We start from the raw sequence: 25351 nt of genomic DNA, 5'->3' as shown, positions 1-25351 counted from the left end.
GAGACAAAAGAAAGAAAAAGTGATCCGTGTAGAAGATCATTGCAACACAGTTTCGGGGAGGAGGACCTCTGACCAGCTGGGAGGACTGAAAGCTCCCACAGCAGAAAGTCAATCGCTTTTCATTCAGAGCGCAGGAAGGAAGTGGGCGCCTCTTGCAAGCAGAGTGAGTGCGCAACAAGTGTTCACTTTTTAAGGGCTACACCTTTTTTTTCGTCTTAGCAAAGTTGTTAGAACTATTTGAGGACCACACTTTGACACTCAGCAGTCCAGAACAACCACAATAACAACAACCACCCCCACAACAACACGAGCAACATGTCAAATCTCCGACCGAAGCGGTGCACTTTAGAGAAGGGTCCGGACGGCTACGGCTTCCATCTGCACGGAGAGAAGGGGAAGACGGGCCAGTTCATCCGGCTGGTAGAGCCCGACTCCCCGGCTGCGGCCGCCGGACTGCTCGCCGGCGACCGCCTTGTTTTCGTCAACGGGGAGAGTGTAGACGGGGCCAGCCACCAGCAAGTGGTCGCCAAGATCCGGGTGACCGTGGGAGACCTGGAGCTGATCGTCGTGGACGACGAGACCGCGGAGCTCCTGAAGAAACACGGCCTGAAGTGCCGCGTAGAGTATGTGACGGAAGGCATCCCCGTGCCCGGGGAGGACACCCAGAGCAACGGGACGTCCGCAGCGGGGTCTAGAGGGTCCAGCCCGGCCCCGCCAGAGAACGGAGAGATCCCCCTGCACAGGCTGAGTGTTAGCTCCAATAAGGTAACTAAATTTCTGACTAACTAACAATCTAACTCTAACTCACTGACTCACTCACTCACCATGGTTATTGTTGATCTTTTTATTATGGTCATGTTACTAATAATAAACTTACCACAGTGCAAATCGAATACCAGGCAACAAAATTAGATATGTCATACGTGAGCTAGTCCTATCTAATTTCCATAGAAGTGTTTCTGATTTGGATATATTTGAGAGCCAGAGGTTCAGAGCTTCAGACTGAAACATCCTTCATCAGGGCCTGGCAGTGTCGTCGCAGACTTTTTCCTATTGGTTTAGATATCATGACAGTTCCGTATGAAGTCTGCTACAAGTTCCTAATCTGGTTTGTCCTGTTTTGTTTAACCTCAGCGTTTGGTCGAAACAAAACATTGAGTCATCCGTTCCGATTAGACATGCCTGTAGTTCTATACAATAAACCTATACAATGGTAGGCTACCCGTGTAGCACTTGCTTATGAGAGGTCGTTTAGGCCATATTTCATCCTTAACTCATCTCCACACTATCCTTCTCTCACACTATCATTCTCTCTCTCCCACACTATCACACACTCTCTACCATATTGTCATACTCTCTCTCTCACACAAACCCAACACTCTAACGCACTATCATACTCTCTCCTTCACACTATCATACTCTCTCTCTCTTGCAAAATGCTACTAATGATATGTGTGTGACAGAATATGATAGTTAGGGACAGAGTATGATAGTTAGTGAGAGAGTAGGGTAGTTTGGAGAGAAATTATGGATTAAATATTGTCTTAATGGCCTCATTCTTGTTCCTGGCTTGACTGCATCGACAATACTTAGACACACATACAACTATTAGACACAATGACCTAAAGCTTATTAGTGCTCATTTAGTGGAAGTTAAAGAAAGCAGACTTATTTTAATAAGTGTCAGCATGCCTTGAGTTGGTTGTAAAATGATTTAGCAACTGGGTAATTAATCTGTTACATTGGTTAAGCATAGAGGGGCAAAGGGCATTCGGAAGTTATTGGCTTACATATTTCTTGTGTTGGAATGGGACAAAGTCCCTTCCAGATTGTGAGGATTCATAAATTATGCAAACAACATTATAATGCAGTTTCTCTCTGAGATCGTTCCAACAGTGCCAAGTTGTTGTTTTTTCCGATTGGATTATGAGGGGTTGTTATAAGGCTTTTATGCTGGGGAGGTTAAGTTCTTAGTTTTTCCAGGACTCCACCTGGGAGATCAGAGTCCAAAGCCTGGCTATAAAACCCACAACAGGTACTGCTTTAGTGCCTTGCCCAGGTACTCTGAGCCAAGTCTAAGACACCTTTCACGTCTCCATGAGCGATGGACACAGAATGTGAATGCATCTTACAACTGCGACTTTCAATTACCCGTGTAAACACGCAAACCTTTATCATCCAGTCGTCTCCCTGTTTCTCCACCCTCAAGGTAGAGTTATGGTTGGACGTGGACCCAACGCAAGGGGGTTTACAGACCCATTTCGTCCTTGCGGACCCTCCTTGCGTCCACCGCAAGGGCCTGACGTGCGCCTACCAAATATGATAACCTTGCATTGAGGCGACACAGCAGCAAGGGCTGTGATTGGTCCGCTTACTAAAACCAGAACCAGAACCAAAATAGCGTTATGTCATAGTCCAACGATAACTAAGCCTTTAGTCTCCCATACCCTACAGCCCCAAACAGCCCGGCTAAGCTCCCTGTTAACATTGTTCTCATTTCCGGCTATCACAATAGGACGATACATGACATTGACCACGATACAGGACAAAAAAACAACAATGTGGAACTGCTCACGACCCCACATCAACCACTGAACCATGCTTTTATTTTTGCCTCTTTGGCTAGTTCCGTCCCCTCAAGCCCGCAGAGGAGAGTGAAGCTTGTCACTTCCCCTCCCCGAGGGCCAACAATGAGGCGGTGCGAAAGTGGTGGGAGGGTCAGGGTGTCATCATCACCATATTATCGAACAAGGTCCCAGCTTTGCAGCCCTGAAACCGACCGCCGGTTTCACCCGCTGTATCGCCTGACCCAGGGGACCCGGGGAGTGGGTCCCTGGAGGCCGGGGAGGGGGGGGGGATAGGGGGGAGGGGGGTAATGGGGATAAGAGGGGGTAGGGGTACCAAGCAGCCTACCGGTTACCATGGAAACCTGCTGCACAGAATGAGGCATTGTGCTGTTCGTTGCTAGCATGGAGGGGGGGGGGGAAGCAGAGAAAACACTCTCACGCCTCTACCAGGACCCTGAAATACCTTCCCCACCACCACCACCACCACCGCCACCACCAAGTCTAATGCATAGAGAGAGAATAGACGGTGTGTGTGTGTTTGCGTGTGTGTGTATCTGTGTGTCTGTTAGTCAGAGAGGGGGGGGGAACTACAGGATTAAATAGCAATTTGTCTCCACTTGTGGAGAGAAAATGTCAGCCGAATGGAGAAGCATGGGAGCGAGTGTGTGCTCCGAGTTTATCTCCGGTCGTTTCAAAGCTGTCTTACTTCCGCTAATCACACATACTTTTTCGAAATTCCACCTTCACCACTTTGTTCCACCTTGTATTAAAGTCATGGTTATCCAAGACTTTTATCGCTCGAGATGCATAAATGTTATGTATTTGGATTATATATGGAGTAGACTTGCAGTTCACTACAAAAGGCTGTGCACTGGATTTAAGGCCCGGCTCACAACTTGGGCATCACATGGTCACGGTATAGCCTGCCCCAGAAGTGCAGACTCACCGCAGCTTCCAAGCTATCCCATGTCAAGGCTTACCTCCCCCTTAAAGTTCTCCCAGTTGGGTCTTATCTCACCGTGAATGCTCAAATTATTTATTTTACCAGAACGGTATGACCATGAACTTTATTGACATCACAGCGGTGGTGGGCGCTATAAATGTAGTTGACTTTGGCCCTTGCTCAAGTTTATTCTGACATAACGTAATAAATGTGGTGATGGAGTCGCTGGGGTTGTTGGGAGGTTGGAGAGGATGTGCGGGTGATATAATGCCCATCATTGCCTTTTTAAAGAGATTTACTATTTAAAGTTAGTTCATGCAGAGGAGACAGCGACATTAATACCCAAGTCACACTCATTTCCTGTGCGTATATTTGATTATATAGTAGTCACTCCGATTGCGAATATAGACTTTCAAAAGTTTCTCTGTGGGACTTTTTTTTAAATGAAATGCTTTCAGCCGATCCCATGATGCCGAAAGTCTCCAATAACCTTACTTCCACTGGACGGTTGTCACGGAGACCTGAGCTGAAAACGGCTTTTCCATCCAACTCTGTAATCCTTTGTTGTCACCCTCTCTAAGAGATCTGCTGCATCACCTCGTTTGCTCTTTACTATTCTCAAAACACACACAAACAAACAGGCCTTTGTAGAAACAACCTTCATGGACAACTAATCTTTTTAATAACTTTTTTGTTGACACACACACACACACACACACACAGAGATGCATACACAAACTCATATACACGCACGCACACACAGACATGCACACGCCAACACATCATGCCCCACACACACATACACACCGTGCCCACATGACAAATTACATTCAGCAGTGAGAAGCCTTATTTTAGCCGGAAGCTGTTCTTTAAAAAGCTTTTTTTGTGGCAAAGATTCTGTCTTTCAAGCTGCCATGACAGGGATTATGATTACATTTCCGCACCAATAATCGCAGAAGGGACTCTGAAGTCTCTCTCTTTCTCTCTTCTCTCTTCGTCTATCTTTATCTCTCTCTTCTCGGTCTCCTCTTTTTATCCCCTCTCTATTCTCTCCCCTCTTTCTCTATCGTCTCTGCTGATCTGTTACCCTCATAGCTAGTCAGCTTATCCCCAATATATCGTTCCTGTTTTACCTCTCCACCCTGAACTGCTAATCATTAGCCCTACTGCCAATCAGCAGTAGGGCTAACACCTAACCCTAAACCTCACTTATCTACTAAGGAACATGACATATCTTTCATAAATAATCGTTTATAAGGCATGACCAATATATTATCACGTTGACTCCCCATATTGGTTTGTTTAGTAGGTTATTAATTTGCATTAATTCCAAAGAAACAATGTGATTACTCATAATATGGAAATGTTACATTCGCCCACACAAGCCTTTTGTTCTCTGTTTCAAAGTCCACTCCTTCAAGCTCAACAGTTCGGACAATTGAACAGTGATAATAAAGTTGACAGACAGTTATACATAGTACAGATCAATGGCTTGGGGGATTGGGAATAAGGCTGGTGCTAGCTCACACTCACACACAATTTAGAAAGAGGCATGACTTTATAATAATAATAATAATAATACATTTAATTTAGAGGCGCCTTTCAAGACACCCAAGGTCACCTATCGGCTACCGTTGCATATGGTGAAGGGTGAACATTATATAGAGCAATAAGTCTTAAGAGGAAACGACTGAACCATACAGTAGGTGTTTGCTAACTTTGGCTTGTGCTCACTCAAGGCACCCTATCGAACACACACACACTGACGCATAACCACATGCACGCACGCTCTGTGGGAGGAGCAGCATTGTCGTGGTAACCACTTCCTGTTGCTGGTACTACTTGATTGCACATAACACGATTGTGTTATCGCAATACTTTTGTTGGAGATTCAGATATTGCGATTATTCATTGCGATGAAGAGATCATCGAATTGCATTTAGCCTCCTTGACACCAAGCCACACTCTTGTCCTTGGTGTAGCAGTAGTGGTTCCTCAAATACATTGAGATGCAGGCTTCAAGAGAACAGTGCCAGAGACCTTTCTTTGAACAGTGCTCCTACTGCACCAGTAAACCTTTTTTTAAACAGTGCTCTAACAGCGCCAGAAACCTTGTTTTGAACAGTTCTTTAACAGCACTAGAGACCTTGTTTTAAAAAGTTCTGTAACCGCGCTAGAGACCTTGTTGGAAACAGTTCTGTAACCACGCTAGAGACCTTGTTTTGAACAGGGTTAGGGTTAGGGTTAGGGTTAGGCGCTGGTGATCGCAGCTCTACTGCTCACTCCAAGTCCCTGGACCTTGACCCCCACACAGATTGCTTTCAAGTGATAAGGTAAAACATTTTGCTACTAATAGTTTGAGGTCCAAATGGAATGATTTGGTAGCGTCAATATATTTATATTGCACGGAAGTTTACGTATATAGAACGGGTAATGGTCCAAAGTGTTTGCATGGAGGAGAAAATAACCTGGTCATCTGGGAAACTCTTGCTTTTGGTCAAAAGTCCCTTCTCTTTTAAAGCCCATGTTTTACGAGAGGAGTAGAATGCGAGCCGTAAAACAATTAACCTTTTGATCAGTCTCATTAACATTAAGGAAACGTAGGGAGTGTTTACCAAGCCTGTCAAACCATATTAAAAGCCAAACAATGTGATGTTCAAGTAGCCCACAGCAAGACCCAATCATTCATTTGTGTGTGTGTGTTGTGGTGTGTGTGTGTGTGGTGTGTGTGTGTGTGTGTTGTGTGTGTGTGTGTGTGTGTGTGTGTGTGTGTGTGTGTGTGTGTGTGACAGCCCCCTGGCCAGGGTAATTGGGCCGCGTCTCATAACACTCACTGTTATGAGACGTGCCTTTCATAACAAACAAGATTCTGTCTGCAATGCAACTTTATTCCATTTCTGCCGCAGTCTTAAGAATGACGATGCCATAAAGTTTCACCTTCTTAAATGGCTTCCCGGTCCCTCTTCCTGCCTGTTCGTATGCTTGTAAATGTTTTTTGTGACTTTTTATCAATCACTTTATCAAGCCCTATATAAATACAATGTAGAATAATAATCATGATTATTCTTAGGATTATCATGACTAGTGTATTTTCCATGCACCCATCCCATGGTCATTTAGATGTAACCCGCGGTCATTAATGTCTCCACGGTGATTTAAACAACATGCACTGGGACACAGAGTTTTTACTATTATTAGTGTAATTAGTCTAAAGCCCTTTTGAATCCTGACATGGATTTGGACTGGGTACTCAATGGTTGGGTGCAGGGAGAGGTGGGGCGGCGGGGGGAGACAGAGAGGAAAAGGGAGATTTATGGAGAGGGTAAGCAGAGTAGACTACGTCTCTGGTGTGACTCTCAAGCTCTCAGAGAGAGAGAGAGGGAGCGAGAGACAGCGAGCAAGAGAGAGAGCGAGAGAGTAACGTCCTGTGCTTCTGGGCCATCTTCCCGACAGTGGGCGGTAAATGGATTACCCGGCTGTCATTCTGCCCTGATGACTCTCATGGTGGATCCAGTGTGTGTTGGAGAGGTTGGCTGTGTGTACATGTCTGTATTGTTTGTACAAGTGTATTGTCGCAGTTCCGGTCTGCCAGCAAGGCCCTTTCGATGAAAGGCACTGTGAAAATAAGACTGTACACACATTGGCTCTGTCAATCAATGGCTTAAACATGATTTAGGAGTATGATGTGATATAATTGATGCCAAGTCAACATCTGTGACATGTATAGAATGTTTGCCAAGCCGTGTGGACAATGTTAGCTTTTGAGAGAAAGTCCTTCAAAGAGTCTCATGGAACGGAAATATATGAGCAACAATGGAAGTTCCTCCCCCACTTCCCAGAGTTCCTTGCGTTTGATCATTGGCCTCAAGCAAAGAAAAAAAGATTTTCCTTATTGCAATGCAAGGGATAATAATTGTTGAAGCAGTGGATGGAAATACATGACTAGACAAAATATGGAGAAAATGACAGTGTGTATAAAGAGTTTGGACAAATCTGTTCACTGGTCAGTTTTTATTTTCCCAGGAAAACGAAATAAGATTAAAGCAAACCAGCGTTTCACAATTTTGCTTGGGGAATTTATCAATTAGAATACATTTTTACTCATAAGCTCACAATAAATGTCTGAAAGAAACTACTTTTGGCAGTTTTCCTGCCCTTGAAGTTTGCACGCTATGCTTAAAATGGCTGCAGCATTATAGCTGTTGCCCACTAACCACTTAAACACTCCAAGCATGGTCAAAGTCCCTCAAGCTATGGATTTTTATACTTTACCCATAGTTTAAAATGGACTTGTTTTACCTCAGCAAATAGAAAACTAGAGTATGTACAGTATTCAAAGTTTGAACCCAAAGAATAGTTTTTCTGCCAATAGAGTGAGTCCTGCAGAGTACATTTCTCATATGTTTTACGCCTGTTAGTCAATAACAATCAACCCAACAACCGACAAGCCACCGCCGAAGTGGAAACAAGATAAGATAACTGCATTCGGGAACATTCGTTCACTCATTCATTATAAACCCAGTTTATTCTTTTCTTTATGTGCAAAGTTCCAAATGTTTCCCACGCAACATTATCTCCAGGTATGCAAAACGGTATTGCCCATGATGAGGAGTGAACTCGGTAGAAACTGGGTTGTGTTGTGACACAGCCGCCATGACTCAGAAACCCTGCCAACTCTTCTTTTCAATTCCTGAAGGGGTTTCTGCTTCACGCTGACCTACGGTTGCTATGCTAACATGCTAGTCAGCAACAGTGCATGTTGGATAACTGTTGCTACGCTGACATGCTACTCAGCTGATTGTGGCTAGAGGAGAAGACCAAAGGTTGCCCTATAAAAAATTTCTTGAATAGCACGGCACCAATCATTAACAGACGACTGGGGATCAATCCCGAGGCCGGTCTCTAGACAGGAAGAGGGTTGTGTGACCAGAGAAAGCTGAAGAGGGTTGTGTGACGACGACAGGAACATGAAGCGTGTTACGTGGCCGACAGCCTGCTGCCCCGGTGTGATGCTACACCGGGGGACTGCTGAAGAAGCAAACTCCTGAATTTAGCTCTCCTGTTAGAAGACACACTCAACACACTGAAACAAGAGTACACAATACAACTAAACAGTTTTGAGCTGTAAGAGCTGACATGTTGTGAATACACACAGGTGTCACGATTATTCAATTTGAAACAGCATAAACACAAAACTCCTGTCCAAGACCCCACCAGACTGCTTCTGGGTTTTGCCTCCCGTGCTTCACACTTAAGTGTCCTCATGTTTACTGTCCTAATGTTTACTGTCCTAATGTTTAGTGTTGGCTCTCTATGTTTAGTGTCCTCTCTGTCTCAATAGTGAAGTTGACACCTGACATTGGAAGTCAGATATACACAATGTTGGTTTCTCATCTAGATTCTGTGTGTCATCTTTTCATAACAAACAAGGTTGTGTATTTAACGTGACTTTATGAGTTCACTCTGTTTTGTAAATGAGCTTTAGTGTTGCTTTGATTAAAAAAGTGTTTTGAGCTCATGAAAGCGCTCTTTAAAGTATCTTCTAGTGTTTATATTATAATTTCACGCGGCTGATGTTTGTCCCTGCAGGAGGCGAGTGAAGGGCTTCGGCCGCGTCTGTGTCACATGGCAAAGGGAGCCAACGGCTACGGCTTCAACCTGCACAGCGAAAAGTCCAAACCGGGCCAGTTCATCCGGCCGTGGACGACCACTCCCCCGCCCAGAGGGCCGGCCTGCTGCCGGAGACAAGATCCTGCAGGTAACACCCCTTCACCCAGACTGACTGGCTGGCTGAATGACTGACTGGCTGACTGACTGACTGACTGGCTGGCCGACTGACAGGTTGACTGACTGACTGACATGCTGCATGACTCTCTGACTGGTTTAATGACTGGCTGACAGACTGACTGTCAGATTGCTCATCTGACTGACTAGCTGGCCGACTGACGCGGCTGGATGACTTGCTGAGTATGCATTCTGTAACTAATAATCGGAAGTGTCTTAAACAAAGACTGTAAAGTGTGGATAGGGGGCAGGGTCCAATATATACTTTGTGTGTCATAGTGTGTGTTGATGTGTCTTCATAATGTGAGGATTCTCCAGAAGCACACCCATGCAAACTCACTCTCTCTCTCTCTCTCTCTCTCTCTCTCTCTCTCTCTCTCTCTCTCTCTCTCTCTCTCTCTCTCTCTCTCTCTCTCTCTCTCTCTCTCTCTCTCTCTCTCTCTCTCTCTCTCTCTCTCTCTCTCTCTCTCTCTCTCTCTCTTCTCTCTCTCTCTCTCTCTCTCTCTCTCACACACACACACACCAAACAGAGTAATCCACTTAGAGGTGTGTCACAGTGCAGGCTGAATAACATGCAGGGTGGAGCAGAGTGCATTCTCTTCCTCCTAACTTATGTGCAGTGTGAGCACAATCGCACTGGAATATGTTCTCACAGGAGGAAACGGGACTTTACACACACACACACACACACACAAGCACAGAACACAAAGCGTGCGCAACACGCACAGAACACGCGCACAGAACCCACACCGAACCCACACACACACACACACAAGCACACACACATACACACCAAACACACAAGCACACATTGAACACACACACATACACACTGAACACACCAAACATTCACACACCACACCATCACACCCACACACACACACACACACACAACCAAAACACCCAACACACACACACGCACACGCACGCGTACACGTACACGTACACGCACACACACACACACACACACACACACACACACACACACACACACACACAGGACATTGCAAGTATAGGGAGTTCCGTTGTTTCCAATGCCGGGGATAGTGGGAGTTAGTGTGTGTGAGAGATTCCTGACCGCGTTCCCGCCACAGATTTTCCTCCCACACTCAGAATTCCTCAGAGGGCCAGTGTGCCCGGGCCGGGTCTGATTGGTACTGATCTGAGCGTAAACCTTATCAGGAGCGTGGGGGTCCTGGTGGGATGACGGACTCCTCCCCCCTTCCCATCCTCCCAGAAGATTCAGTTAATAAATCCTTCTTGTTCAAGGTTCAAGGTTGTGAAGCTTCATATATTATAACGAGCCAACTCCCTGGGTTCGGAATGAGGAAGAAAGCGTGTTTTTATGAGGGTTGCGTGCAACATCTAGTATCCTAGAGCAAGGTCCCTCTATCCTGAGCCCTAGCACCTAACCCCTAGCCTGAGCCCCTAACACCTAGCCCATAACCCCTAACTCCTAACCCAAGCCCCTAGCCCGTAACCCCTAACCGCAGCACCTAACCCCAGCCCCAAACCCGTAGCCCCTAACCCAAGCCCCTAACGCCTAGCCCCTTATCCCCAGCACCGAACCCAGAGTCCCTAGTCTACAGTCTTGCTAGTCTCATACAGCGGCAGGCGCAGTCAACCAGAACAGATCACTTCACTCACTTATATCTGCCGACCGTGTCTGAGGGGTACGGTTTCTGACCAATGACACCCGGGTCCTGGCTTGTTGAATCCGACCGAATCATCTTCTCGCCGCCCCCCCCCCCCCCCCCCCCCCCCCCCCCCAGGTGAACAGCATGTCAGTAGCAGGCATGCAGCATGCGGAGGTGGTGGCCACCATCAAAGCCGGGGGCGAGGATACCTCCATGCTGGTGGTGGACTCTGAGGCCGACGCCTACTTCACCAGCTGCAACGTCCTACCCACCGAGGAGCACCTGAGAGGTAGGAGCACGCACGCACACGCACACACGCACGCACGCACGCACGCACGCAAAGTCACACACAGACGTAGGCACACGCACACGCACACTCACTCACTTGCTCGTTCAATCACTCACTCACACAGTCACACAAACACGCATACACACGTTATGTTTCTATAGACACAGGCACAGGCACACATAGACTCGCACACTCACACACACAAGCACTCCCACTGGGAGTGCAATTTTTTTCAACATTACCGATTCAATGCGCTGCAAATCCAACCGCTATCCACCAGATGTTTCCTAGAGCACACAAAAACAATTTCCACAAAGCGCCGCTGAAGAATACATTTCAGCTGATTTAAGTCGATAAAACAACCATAACGTTTTAGATGAGAAGAAAGGAACTGATATGTAATCGTTGTTGGATGAGCCGAACAAACCACATCGGACTCTCCTGTTATTGGAAAATAATGAACAACCACGGTAGCTCATTATTCTCCAATAACCAGACTCCCGGAGTGCCTTATTCATTATTTTTGATATATCTTTTCTGGTTTCAGGTCCTCTTCCAGTACGCAAATCACGTGACTCCACAGATGGGGTGAGTAATACTAGTCTTTTGGGTGTTTTTCTATATACTGCAGTACTGGATAGGACCGGTTATTACAGTACGTGGTTCAGTACCGTAGCACAAATCCTAACCCACCAGTTTGACCCTGGTGTACCCTAGCACTGCTGTTAATCTTTAAAATGGGGCCAACTCTAGTATGGTATGTTGACTGATCCAAGGCTCGTAAAGCATGTTGGCTATCAGCAGAATATGTTATGATCCAAATATCCCATTTTCACAGAGAGTGGTTTCAAATATGTCACATCCTAATGAATACATATTCCATCTCTTTTGTCAAAGAGATGCAATATTACATTTTTTGTGTTAGAATTACCCATTTTATCCATAATATCCCATAGAGTCATGTTACAAAATATGGGTGTAGAGTCATTGACGTCAGTCATTGGATACTGGGTCGGGCCAATGACTGTCCAGCACCTGAAGGCCGTTAGAGCCTATAGTATGTTTATGTGAAACCGGAAGCTGCAGTTACAGGACGCATTACGTAGGACCATTCGCTTTAGAGGAACTACGTGCTAGTCTCTAACATGAACTGCATTAAGGCTGTGAAAGGGACTATATACTAGTCTTACAAAAAGAAAAAAGAAGAGCAACATGTTGGTCTATACCATGATTAAAAGCTGTCAGATTAACTATATGATAGTCTGTCTGTGTGTGTGTGTGTGTGTGTGTGTGTGTGTGTGTGTGTGTGTGTGTGTGTGTGTGTGTGTGTGTGTGTGTGTGTGTGTGTGACGAGTATCTCCAGGATTATCAAACGAAAACAGACTTTAAAAGGGAACTACTCCTCCTCATAAGCTCTATAAATACCCTTGTGTACACACTTGCGTGCGCTCACACACACCATGGGAAAAGCGGATTTGGCCCCACCCGGAGCGGGAGGGGTTGAGGTGGATTATGCTAATTAGATGGCTAGCGAAAGGCATGTGATGGTGTCCTACGTCACAATCTGCGGTCGACAAAGGAGTGTGAGCAAGGTGCCACAGAGTCATCCATTTGTCGCAGGACAAAATGTATACCTAATGCATGAATGAATGAATGAAAGCCCTGCGAGGTTACATAAGGAGTCCCTCTCGCTCAGAGGCGCTGCTCACTCCTAGCATTGACCTGCGTCTTGGGTGATCCCATCCAAAAGGGGCAGTTCTGAGCACAGGAGTGAATGCACCCCAGACACATTGAGATGCGATCGCTAGAACCACATTCAGAGGTGGATCTGGGCATATGGCCACATTCCTTTAGCAGTGTGTTCGCTAATGATTCCCGGGCCACCTTGAAGGATCGCCTACTCAACAGGCGTCCTCTGCGTCAGAAGAAGGACGTATACATCCACGAGCGGCGATAGTTTGCCTACTCTTAATCGCTTTGCTTCAACTTCATTGTCATGGCTGCCTCCCAGTTGTTAAAAACAACGACAGCAAAGTATTTGCAAAACCGAAATGATGCACTTGTTAATTTGCAACCAGGCGGGGAAGTGAGCGCGGATCACAATCGAGACGCACGTGCAGACGCATTCTAATTCCAATTGTGAGCTGACGTACATTTGGCCGGCCGCTTGTGATCCGATCACCAAAAGACGCACGGGCGGTGAACGGGGGCTCTGGGCGCTCAGACCTTTGAGCGCTCCAGCGTGTGCTGCGTGGCAAAGCTGTAAACATGAATGGCCCCTCATTTAACTGCGGGTCCGGTTGCTTCACGCTGCTCTTATCCGGGATGATGTCCTCATGCCATTCTGTACCTGTTACCCATAAACTGCAGCTAGCGGTGGTCTTTTTTGCTACACGTTGTTCACGCGGCCAAAGCTGCTTATGCCTCTGAGCAAGTTTTATTTTTTGGCACCGAGATTAGCATGAATTATTTTTGTTCAAAGTTTGTGCAAAAGTTTTAAGAGTAGTTCCCCTTACTACTTTGTCATCACTCAGACGTTGAGTGATGTCACGCAGATCTGGAGGCGAGCACAAATACAGAAAGTATCTGTTTAAAGACTCCAAATTCCAATAGATTCATATATTATAATTGACTAACTAACTATAATTCAATGGTTCATAATTTCCTGGTTGATGTAAAGCCTCCAAATATTTAAACTTTTAAACCTGCACAATTAGACACCTTCAAGTGTTGTGTGGTGTATTCTGCCCCCTGGTGGACAAACCCAAGAAGTGCACCGGCTATATCTGCGTGTGTGCGTGTTTTGCAGGTCAACAGTAAGACAGCAGCTGACCTCAACCCGGCCTCGCCCTTGAGGCATTCCTCGTCCAGCTCTTCCTCCTCCAACTCCTCCCTGCCAGCCACGACTCCAGCCGTCACCATGGACGTACGGAGCCCTAAACCTTTCTCTTTATACCTTTGTGGGAACAGGCACACATTTTTTATGCAAAACAAATTCACCCATGCACATTGGAGTGTCCTCCTTTTATTCCTGCCGTCAATATGTACATAAGATTAGATCAGTGTTTAAAGGGTAAAAAACAGAAAAACATTTGTTTTTGTACATTTACAGATTTGTTTGATTGATTATATCTAAACCGTTGACGGATCGTTCAATGTCTTTTTGCTGACCCGAGTGTGTGCTTGCGCTCCTCTTGTGTTACCCACAGGCCGTGCCAGCACCAGCGGGGGGTCTGAGCATGTCCCTGGCCCAGGTCAAGGAGAGGGCCCACCAGAAACGCATGGCCAAAAAGGCCCCCGCCATGGACTGGAGCAAGAGGAACGAGCTCTTCAGCAACCTATAGATGATGACCCACACTCCTTCATTCTCCTCCCCTTCCTCCCCCTCTGCCTCCCACCCATCCGTTCAGAGTGATGAGAGGACAGCCCGATCGCCCTTCCTCCCACTATCTCGACCTAGCAGCTCTGTGCTAATTAAGACACACCTGTCATTTTAGACGATTTCTAAAGATAATTTAAAAATATATATAAAAAAGGGTAGAATGTGAAACAGTGTTATTTTCCTGTAATTTTTGTATCAGATATCATATCATATGGAGGGCATATCATATCGTGTGGAGGGCTTACCACCTGTATCTGTTTTTTAAAAATATGTTTTGAATGTACTTTTTTCAAGATGGATATTTTCATTCTGATTGTTGCGAAGATTCTCACAATACACATTCCTTCAGTTGAGGGGGTCAATTGAATGTCAATGGAGTCTAAGCCTGAATCTAAGGCGCAGATTGCATACCTACTGATTGTTCTAAATCAATAATACAATGCTTGTCTTGGTTTTCTTCTCTAATTGGTGGCTAAGTAACTAGCGTGGATCAATGCACTTAATACTTGCTTATGTAGCCAATTTGCACATTTGTTTTGTTTAATGACAATGATGGAAGTGTACTGCCTTTTTAAATTAGACTTCCCGTACGGAACTATTGTGAAATAGGTTGAAGAGAGGAATCCCGATCTAGAAAATGAATTCCCGAAAACCTTTCAACAAGATGGTAGATTGGCGCAATACGTTATTTTGTTTTTATTTTTTCCGTATATATTTTAATATTCAATCTTATTCTGTACATACAGTAAATGATTAAGTAAACTAAACTAAAAAGTGAATGTGTGGGAGAGTAGCAGTGCTTGGGATATAAGCGTCTGCTCTGAAGGAGAACTTCTGTGTTCCAAGAGTGCTGTCACCTTACATTGACATGGATTAAAAACGCATCTTAATTACATTTGTTTTCATGTGGTTGTATCATTGAAACCTATCAACACAACACCACCCGCTCTATAGAAATGTCTCATCTTTAATGACGTTCAATCTTGACACGGATAAGTACAAAATATTTATTTTGTATCAATTACAGCCGAAACATATGTTGTGCCATCTTTTTTGTTAACATCCCGAACTAAAACTAAAATTACATGCGTTTATGGTCGCATCATGACATTTTTCTTAGAAGTAACGAACAATAAAGATTTGAAAAAGAAACTGATGGGGAATAGAATGGACTTCAATCACAAAACGAATATTGCAGTTGGTCAGGCTGAAGCATTGCAACACTCACTCTTCGGTTGTTTGACAGTAGAGTAATCAAGCAAAGGAAATTAATGAAAGTGGATTTTGTGCGGAACCTTTGTAAACAGTTTCATACTCGTCCAGGACCCTTCTTTGGACTCCTAAAGGAGAACATAACCACACAGACATGGAAACCTTTCAATAAATAATAAACTCTGTATTTGGAATAATCATTGGCTTGAGAAATGAATGGGAAATTGGCCAATGGGCCTTGGTCACTTGGTGGCCATCTTGGTTCTAAAACCGAGCTGGGAGGAGAAACTTAATGAGGATGGAACCAAGATGGCCTTCAGGTGAACAAGCCATTGCTAAGTCCCCACCTCAGTGACCCCTCCCAGAGAGCATGTTCGAGGTTAGCCAGATGCCTCTGTCTATCGTATTCATATCACAGAGCAGTAGCACCTACAAAGATATCGCCTTAAAGAACATCTTGACCCTCATGCAAGTGCACACACTGTCTCAAACAATCATGTGAGCACGTCTCTCCCACGTACACGCACACATTCTTTGGACTAAATACGTTGCCCCCTAGTGAGTAAAGGCATGACTATCTTTGGTAAAAAAAAAGATAAAATATCTCAACACATGACAGTTCATGTATTATATGGTGCTATACAGATATTAATTTGCATATATATTTTCCATATGACAGAGCAGCAAACAAAATATATTCCGGACATCCCAAAAAAAATGTAAATTCATATTAATGTCTTGACTTATTCAGTCTTATCCATATTGACTGTTCAAACTCATCCATAGACAGTCCCTTTGTAACAACAGCCAGTACACATCTGCGTATAAATATAGACAGTTATTTAACTTATTTACAGTAAGATATCCGCACATAACGCAGACATACCCAGTGACAAACTACGATACATCTTTATACCTAAAGACCTAAACGGTACAGGTAAAACACGATAACAAACAGACGGACAACATAACAACACAAAACCCTCGTGTTCCCTTTATCGGTTCAGACAGCTGCACCCTCCGTGCTGGCTGTCTTAAACCCAAGTGCTCAAGTTGAAGAGTCAATACTACCACCTCTGTGCCCCGGAGGGTGCATTTCAGAAAGTGTCTCCCTCAGCCCAGTGTCCCTGTGGTCCTTTGCTCTTTTACAAGAAGATAGTGAACCCCAATGTGAACATACCGGTCGCTATTCCAACATGGCGTCCAGTTGAAAGGCCAGGTCGTCAAACATGTTGCCGATGTCATCCAGGATGTTCACGGTGCCACTGGTCCTGGAAGAGCAGAGGAATTGGGTTAGAATTTGTTCACGGTGCACTGGTCCTGGAAGAGCAGAAGGAATGGTGATAGTGTCTATGGTATTCACATACTTCTGGAGTACACCAGAAGGAATGGTTTTATTACTTGTAAACAAAGACTTCTGGAGTCGTACAGAAGGAAAGGTTTTTTAATACTTGGAAACAAAGAAATGTTTTTAATACTTTTCACAGACTCCTTGAGTCCAACAGAAGGAATGGTTTGAATAAATGTATAGAAGGATAAAAGGATAGGACAATGATTATGCTGGGCTTTATACATCACACACATGAGCACATCTGAACGTCGATTTGATCGGACCTTTGTGCTCCAATGAGAAGAGGAACACAGAAGTGGGCGTGGGCAGACTATGTGAGATGCCAAATAAACAAAACTGGTCGACTGTGGAAACTGCTTATCTGAGGAACTCATGTGAACGTTGACCCGGAGACCATTTCCCACCAGTGTGTGGAAAATAGAGACAAAAAACAAACTCAATGATCGTGAGTGGACAGTGGCCAAATAAACTCAGTGCCAAAATTAAAATTAGTAATTTAAAAGTTACTTCTAAAAACATTTAGCTCGCTGGCAAAATAAAAAGGGAACCTAATTTAGAAGTAAGTTACTTCCAAATTGGCTACAGAAGTAGGATTTTGTTTTGGTTTGTTTTCTTACCCTTCGACGTGTCCGTCCTGAGCCAGCTTGGTCTCCACCTCTTTCAGAGCCGCCTCCAGCGACGTGCTGGTCTCCTCAAGCCTCCTCTGGGCCAGGAGGGCCCCGGGGAACGCCAGGCTGGAGGGGAGGAGGAGGGGAGGTGGAGGAGGGCGAGGAGCAGGAGGAGGAGGAGGAGGAGGTGAAGGTGACGCTCCTGCTGCCTTGATGTTCAGAGCCGGTGGACTACCCGGACCTGAGAGCAGAGAGAAGAGTGAGACCACAGGGACGGTGGAGCCAATTAAACAGCCGGTTTCAGGACGAACGCGAAAATAAAGTCATTGATTCACAAATAGAATTGAGTCCTTAATGAAGCGAGAGGAAAATAGAGTCTGATACATTCAAGTGTGCTTGACTAGAGGGACATATTCAGGGACAGCTTCTTTCCAAAGCTGCCACCATATTGAACTCAAATTGCACTAATATAAACTGCACTGACATATTCCACTGACCACTGCACCACCAGACATAACCTACCTCCATCGTTCAATATGCTGCTAGACGCTCTAGGACTCTTGTGCTCAAAATGTTTTTGTTGTCTGTTTGTGGTTCTTTAGTGTGTATTTTTTATTGTATAGTCTTTATATTGTGCTAACTATGTGTTCACTTTTAAGGATCTGCTCTTTGAATTTCATTGTACTGTGTATAATGACAATTAAAGCTTTCTATTCTATTATATACAGCTCCGAACCGTTTCAAGAAATGAAAACGAAAACATCTAAAACTCTTTAAACAGAAACAAAAACGCAAAAAGAAACAAAATCATATTTACAGAAATCTTTATACAATTTCTCTGAATTTCTGTGCATGCCTTTTTTTAAATGAAGGAGGAAATATCACTGGAAAATCACAGTAAAAAATCAGAGATTCAAGGCAGGATTACACAGAGTTTGGTTTTGTGATTTTTGATTTGTGATTTTTGTAAAGAAAGAGGCTGGAATACAAGAAAACTGTCATCAAAGAAATCCAGTTCTACGAAAAGTGTGGAGAACTTGCTTTACATATCAATCTGGGTGACACAGCGACAAAGGATGGGTTTCACCTCATAGTTCTGCCATGAATCAAACAAGAAAAATAATCATATTGCTTTAACGCAAAGACAGTTTTCACGCTTGCATGAATTTTTTGGATGCCGAAATTCAAAAATATTATATTGCGTCATGTGACACCCAGATCATTGGGCTTAATTGATATCTTCATTGAATATTGTCAAACGGGAATCGATCAGGAATTGGGCTATTGTCCGGTCGCTTCTATGAAAATCACAAAACCATTTCATTTTCTAAAGATCATCTGGTTATCTATCAAAAACAGTTAATAAAACCAAATAACCCCCAATGTATGTCCAAGAAAACAAAGAGCATGGACCCCATGTCTGTAACCATGGTTACCTGTGGCGGTGCCGAGCTGGGGCAGTCGGGACAAGGCCCTCTGCCGGCCGCGGCGGCGGCGGCGGCGGCGTCCTGCTGCTGCCCGGGGGGCCTCACAGGCGGGGCCGGCCCGGCGGGTCTCGGGGCGGCGGCGGCCCCCCCGTAGGACTGGAGCTGGGCGCCGAGCTGCGGCGAGACCGTGTGCACCTGAACGCTGGTGAGCGTGGGGATGGACGTGCGGCGCGGCGAGACGGCGCCGCCACCGCCGGGGGGTCTGGGCGGGCCCGGGGAGGCCGGCGTCCTCAGGCTGGAAGGTTTGCTGGAGACGGGAGGTCCTCTCCCTGTGGAGCCCACTCTCTGGAAGATCATCCCCGGTTGCTGCTGGCCGCCGCCGCCGCCACCGCCGCCGCCGCCGCCGCCGCCGCCGCCGCCGCCGCCGAAGCCGAAGCCAATCGTGGGCGAGGCCCCGCCCTCCGAGCCATCGGTGGGCGTGACCGGCCCCTCCGGCGTCTGCCCGTCCGGTCTCGGTACTTGGGCCGCCTCTTGACGGTGTCCGACTCTTTGAGGTTGAACTCCGGGAGGTCCAGGGTCTTGGGTGGGCTCCGCGCCGGGCCTTCCGACGGAGGGGCCGCGGCCTCGGGGTCCGAGTCCTGCCTGGACCCCGACGCCAGCCGGGGCCGCTGCCTGATGGTGAGGTTGCCCTCCTCCGCGAAGGGGAGGCCGAGGCCGGCGCTCCGCCTCGGGGAGCCGACGGGAGCAGGGCTGGCGTTCCTGGCGATCGTGTCGGCGGCGCTGGCCGTGTTCGTGGCGCTCCTCCTCCCTCCCTCCCTGTCCTCCCCCGCTCCCTCCCTGCCTCCCCCTCTCTCTGCCCTTCTCTCACTCCCACCCTGCACTCTCTCGCTGGCCACCCTCCGGAGCTGGAGACCCAGGGTGGGGCCAGCTGTAGAGGGCTCCACTAAGGGGTGGTGGTGGTGGGGGTGGCGTGGGGACATCTGGGGGCTCAGTGTCTCACGGGGGGGCGGGACGTCCCTCCTCCTGGAGGGACTTGCCCCGCCTCCTCCCTCCAGCCTGGCAACGCCTCCTCCCTCCAGCCTGGCCACGACCCCTCCCTCCAGCCTGGCCACGCCTCCTCCCTCCAGCCTGGCCAGACCGCCTCCCTCCAGCCTGGCCACGCCTCCTCCCTCCAGCTTGGCCCCGCCCCCTCCCTCAGGCCTGGCCCCGCCTCCTCCCTCAGGCCTGGTCACGCCCCCTCCCTCCAGCCTGGCCACGCCCCCTCCCTCCAGCCTGGCCACGCCTCCACCCTCAGGTCTGGCCCCGCCCCCTCCCTCTAGCCGGGCGGCGATGCTCCGAACGGTACGCACAATCTCTCCCTCCGCCTGCGCCACCAGCGACGAGTTGGACTCCGTCCCGACAAACAGGCCAGGCTCCGCCCCATCAAACAAGCTAAGCTCCGCCCCCGGGCCGACGGTGACCGAGCTCATCCTCTTGGGCGGGGGCGGGGGCGGACCCTTGCGGCGGGAGCGCACGGCGAAGGATTGGCTGCGGTTGAGCTTGGGCCGCTCTTCACTCTCTGCGGGCGGGGCGCCACGCCCCCCGCGGCGCCCCAGCGTGGCGTACGACGGCACGGAGGAGGAGGAGGGGGTGGTGGAGGAGGAGGAGGAGGAGCATGGGACCCGGGTCAGGTGGTTGTCGTGGAGACGGTGGAGGCCCTCGTCGCCGTGGTCGCCGTCCGACGGGGCGTAGCGCGTCAGGCTCTGGGAGCGCGTCTTGGCCGCATCCCGCCGGACCACGGCCTGGTGCCGGTGGCCCGGCTGGGGCACCATCTGACCGGGGCGGGGGCCCGGGAGCTGGACCGCACCGGCCAGGGGCTTGAAGAGCCTGGTTGGACCGCCGGCCCCTCCCCCGGCCCCGCCCCCGCCCCCTCCCCCGGCCCCTCCCCCGGCCACGCCTCCAGCCCCTCCCCCGGCCCCCTGCCCGGGCGCTCCCCTGAGCGTTCCCGCGGGCGCTCCTTGGGGCTGGAGGTAGCTGAAGGCCTGGGGTCCGGAGGAAGCCTGGGGAGCGGGTGAGGCCGGGGGTCCGGGGGAGGGGGGGGTGGAGACGGGCTGGTAGAGCACCGCCCTGCCCCTGGGGTCCCCCCCCGGGAGGGCGAAGCGGGGCATCTTGCTGGGGGTGAGCGGGGGCGTGAGCGGGACGTAGTTCAGCCGGGTGGGGGTGTGGCTCCGCCTCCCCGGGCTGTCCCCTCCCCCCGGCCACCTCCCCCTCCCCCCCCGCTCTCCAGGGCCTCCTGGGAGAGCCGCGCGGCGCCGGGCAACACCAGCGCCAGCGCCCGGGCGTCCGCAGGGATCCCCGCATGGGGATTCCCGGAATTGGAATTCCCGGAATTCCCCGACCCGCGGGACCGCGTCCCGATGCTCTCCAGGCTGTCGGACATGAGCGCCGCCGACCGGAGGGCGAAGGCCTCGCCCCCCACCAGCCCCCCCGGCGCCGCCCGGCCCGTCATGGCGCTCTGCAGCTCGGCGCTCAGCTCGCTGTCCTGGAAGGAGGCCAGGGCCCTGGGGGCGCGCGGCGAGGGGCTGTCGGGGGACCGGTGGCCACTGTGCTCGATGGCCAGCAGCTCCCGCGCGGCGGCAGCGGGGTTCCTCTGGAGGGTCCCGCCCCCCGCCTGGTTGCCCGGGTGACGGCCCCGCTGCAGGTCGCTGAGGCGCTTCACCGCCAGCATCAGCTTCTTCTGGTGCCCTGGGGAGGCAACGCGTCGCTGGTCACCGTGGAGGACACCGCACGGGGGCTTCACACAAATGAATCAACATGTTTTGGTCCCAACCCGTGTTTTAAGAATCGCTGTTGTACGAAGATACAACTACAAAATCATCTTTAATCATCTTATCAAGACAAAGAATAAGAAATAAAAAAAATAACATGTCAATATTTCAATAATGACAGACCAGAGCCAACCAGACAGATCAGGGCCTACCCAGACAGACTAGGACCTACCCAGACAGGGCAGAGCCTACCCAGACAGACCAGAGCCTACCCAGATGAGGGCCTACCCAGACAGACCAGGACCTACCCAGACAGACCAGGACCTACCCAGCTTGGTGATGCCTATCTCCTGCAGGTCCTCCCAGGTGATGTCCTTGACGATGGGGATGGAGTCGTAGCCGTTCTCACAGAGCCTCTTCTGGTACTGGGGCAGCCCGATCACACCCAGCCACTCCCCCAGCTCCGCCTGGAACCAAGGAAGACGGGTTTCAAAATGAAAAAACATACAGTACTCAAAGACACAGCGGTGGACTAAAGAGGGGATTCTGAATCGATTGACAACTTCCACAAAATAATGTATTCTTTTATTAATTCATTAAAACATTGTTCCTTTTATCTTAGGTTTGCCTTTGCGTGTTTACATTATTGCAATCAGTTTATAAGACATTTTAAAATAGTAAAAATTCATCATTTTACACACACTCTGCTTCCAATGCCATAGTTTGCTACACAGCCTTTCTGAGTGCACAGCGCCCTACCCACTGAACCAAAGTATCGTCTCTGATTCGGAGACCCCCCCCCCCCACCACCACCGAGTGAGTCTCTTACAGGGATGTAGTCGGGCAGCCACTCGGGGACGCTCAGTCGGACCACCTCACTGGAGATCTTCTTGCGGTGGCCAGGCTTGGTCACCCCGATGGCCGTCAGGTCCTGGGGGGTGAGAATAGGACACGGTGAGGAGGGGGTCGGAGAGACCCCCCCCCCACAGCCCTGAGAGGAGGACTGGAGGAGTGAGGGACGTCATGACTCCAGCTGTCCTCTGCCGTGAACCAGGACTCTGCGCTAGCACATGCAGCTAGAATTAAAAAGCTGTGCTGAAATGTAACCTCTGGCAAAGTTTGAGTGAGCATAGGGTACATTTCTTAAAATGATTAAAAAAATCATTTATTATGCTTATAATGGCTTGCACAGTTAGAGAGTTGGTATAGAGTAACAAATAAAATAAATAAAAAACACAATCTTCTTTATAAATTATTATTATGGCTTGAGGGATGCGACGTTTTAGCATTCCGTTCATCGCGGTACAACGAACGAATAGATGGGTTACATGTCCCGTGTGACCACACACACACACACACACACACACACACACACACACACACACACACCACACACACACACACACACACACACACACACACACACCACACACACACCCACACACACACACACACACACACCCACCACCACCCACCCACCTCGGGGGTCATCCTGCTGATGGTGGGCACGTCGTAGCCCGCGGTTACGAAGTTGGCCGTGTACTGCTCCAGCTGGAACTGCTGCAGCCACTGGTAGATGGCCTCAGAGTCCTGGGAGGAGAGTGTGTTTAGTACAACTCTAGTAATACTGCAGTAATACTACTGCAAACAAAACTAATTATCCGATACACACGCCAGCTCGTAACACACCCCATGAATCATGAAGGCCGGACTTTTCAACTTTATGACGGTATATCAGTCAATCAGTAGGCCTGACATTGTCAATGGGACCGTTTATCTGTAGTATGTGACAGTATATAGTACGAGAGTGCTTCAGTAGAATGTGACAGTATATACGAGAGTGCTTCAGTAGAATGTGACCTTGTAGATGACAGTAAATCAGTAGGCCTGACATTTCAATGGGACAGTTTATAAGGAGTATGTGACAGTATAAATGAAAGTTTATCAGTAGTATGTGACAGTATATGCAACAGCTTATCAGTAGTATTTGACAGTATATACGACACTATATCAGTAGTATGTGACAGTATATTCGACAGTATATCAGTGCTATGCGACAGTATATATGACAGTATATCAGTAGTATGTGACAGTATATACGACAGTATATCAGTAGTATTTGACAGTATATACGACACTATATCAGTAGTATGTGACAGTATATTCGACAGTATATCAGTGCTATGCGACAGTATATGTGACAGTATATCAGTAGTATGTGACAATGTAGATGGCAGTAAATAAGTAGTATATCAGTAGTATGTGACAGTATGTATGACGTTATATCAGTAGCATGTGCCAGTATTTATCACAATAAATCAGTAGTATATCACTAGTATGTGACAGTATGTGACATTTATTCACCAGTATGTGACATTAATTCACCAGTATGTGACAGTATGTGACATTAATTCACCAGTACGTGACAGTATGTGACATTAATTAACCAGTACGTGACAGTATGTGACACCCAATCAGCAGTACATCAGTGGTCCTGCCGTCACCCACCCTGCCCTCCAGCAGCTGCTCCGGCCTCATGAAGCCCAGCTGAGGGACTCCGTTGGCCGGTCGGCGGGGGACTCCTCCTGGAAGACAAACAAGAGTCCATGACCCAACCTCCAGTCACCGGCCGAGACAACACCTTCATCCACGTCAAGTGTGCAAACTCAAACACACTTACTCTGACAACAGGGTTAAACTGCCTAAATCATCGAACCCTTATGTAGAACACTCACAGCAAGTGGTTTGTATGGATACTGAGAAGGATTGCGACAATCAGTGTCACAATCGGCTTTCTGGAATTTAAATTCCATTGTGTTATTGACCGCTTCTCTCACAATTCGCCACCCGAATCATTGGGGCCGAAATAGAATGCTACAAAACACGCAGAATCCAACGGACTGCCGAGAGACAGACGTCAGACAGCCAAGAGCACACAGAAAGTACAAAGCTGAGGCACCAGACTTTTTCTCTCCCTCTCTCTCTCTCCCCCTCACCCTCTCTTGCCCTGGGGTTTGTCTTTGATAACCCTCTCCCACAAGTCTTCTGTCCAATCAATCACACCTATACTCAAGTGTTTGTTTTTTCGCGTGAACATTTTCTACATGTCTAACCATTTCTGAGTTCTTGTTTTAAAGTGAGTTTCATGGAGGGAGGCTGCCATGCTTCAAACCCTGAAGAAGAGGTATCGGTTACCTGGAGAATTAAGAGGTTTAGACATCTAGAGAAGAGTTATTTAGGCCCAGGGGCGTAAAGAGTTTAGACACATAGAGAATAGTTATTAAGGCCCAGCGGCGGAAGGGTAGAGACAGGTAAGAGAGACAGGTAAGAGAGGCAGATGAGAGAGAGTGAGAGACAGAATGAGAGACAGCGTGAGAGACAGAATGAGAGACAGAATGAGAGAC

General features: G+C 48.1%; 2 protein-coding genes across 2 annotated transcripts in view; one reads left to right on the top strand and one right to left on the bottom strand.

Moving 5' to 3' along the window:
• On the top strand, positions 1-15495 carry nherf1a (NHERF family PDZ scaffold protein 1a). The gene is given in 8 exon segments (XM_030340498.1): positions 1-765; positions 9100-9205; positions 9208-9249; positions 9252-9268; positions 11067-11220; positions 11768-11808; positions 14030-14146; positions 14430-15495. Coding segments are annotated over 8 exon segments (1062 nt in total). The 5' UTR covers positions 1-315; the 3' UTR covers positions 14565-15495.
• Positions 15496-15595: 100 nt separating this feature from the next.
• LOC115531590 (caskin-2) overlaps positions 15596-25351 on the bottom strand; it is a 39638-nt gene continuing 29882 nt past the window's right edge. The window contains 10 exon segments of the mRNA XM_075074169.1: positions 15596-17085; positions 17783-18004; positions 18820-18827; positions 19210-19462; positions 19558-21380; positions 21383-21924; positions 22276-22414; positions 22777-22878; positions 23427-23537; positions 24456-24532. Coding sequence (XP_074930270.1) covers positions 17001-17085; positions 17783-18004; positions 18820-18827; positions 19210-19462; positions 19558-21380; positions 21383-21924; positions 22276-22414; positions 22777-22878; positions 23427-23537; positions 24456-24532 — 3362 coding nt within the window. The 3' untranslated portion in view covers positions 15596-17000.

This window comes from Gadus morhua, chromosome 18 (genome assembly GCF_902167405.1).
Source record: "Gadus morhua chromosome 18, gadMor3.0, whole genome shotgun sequence".
Lineage (NCBI taxonomy): Eukaryota > Metazoa > Chordata > Actinopteri > Gadiformes > Gadidae > Gadus > Gadus morhua.
Note: the sequence above shows the minus strand (reverse complement) of the source record. Positions and strands in the feature narration are given on the sequence as shown.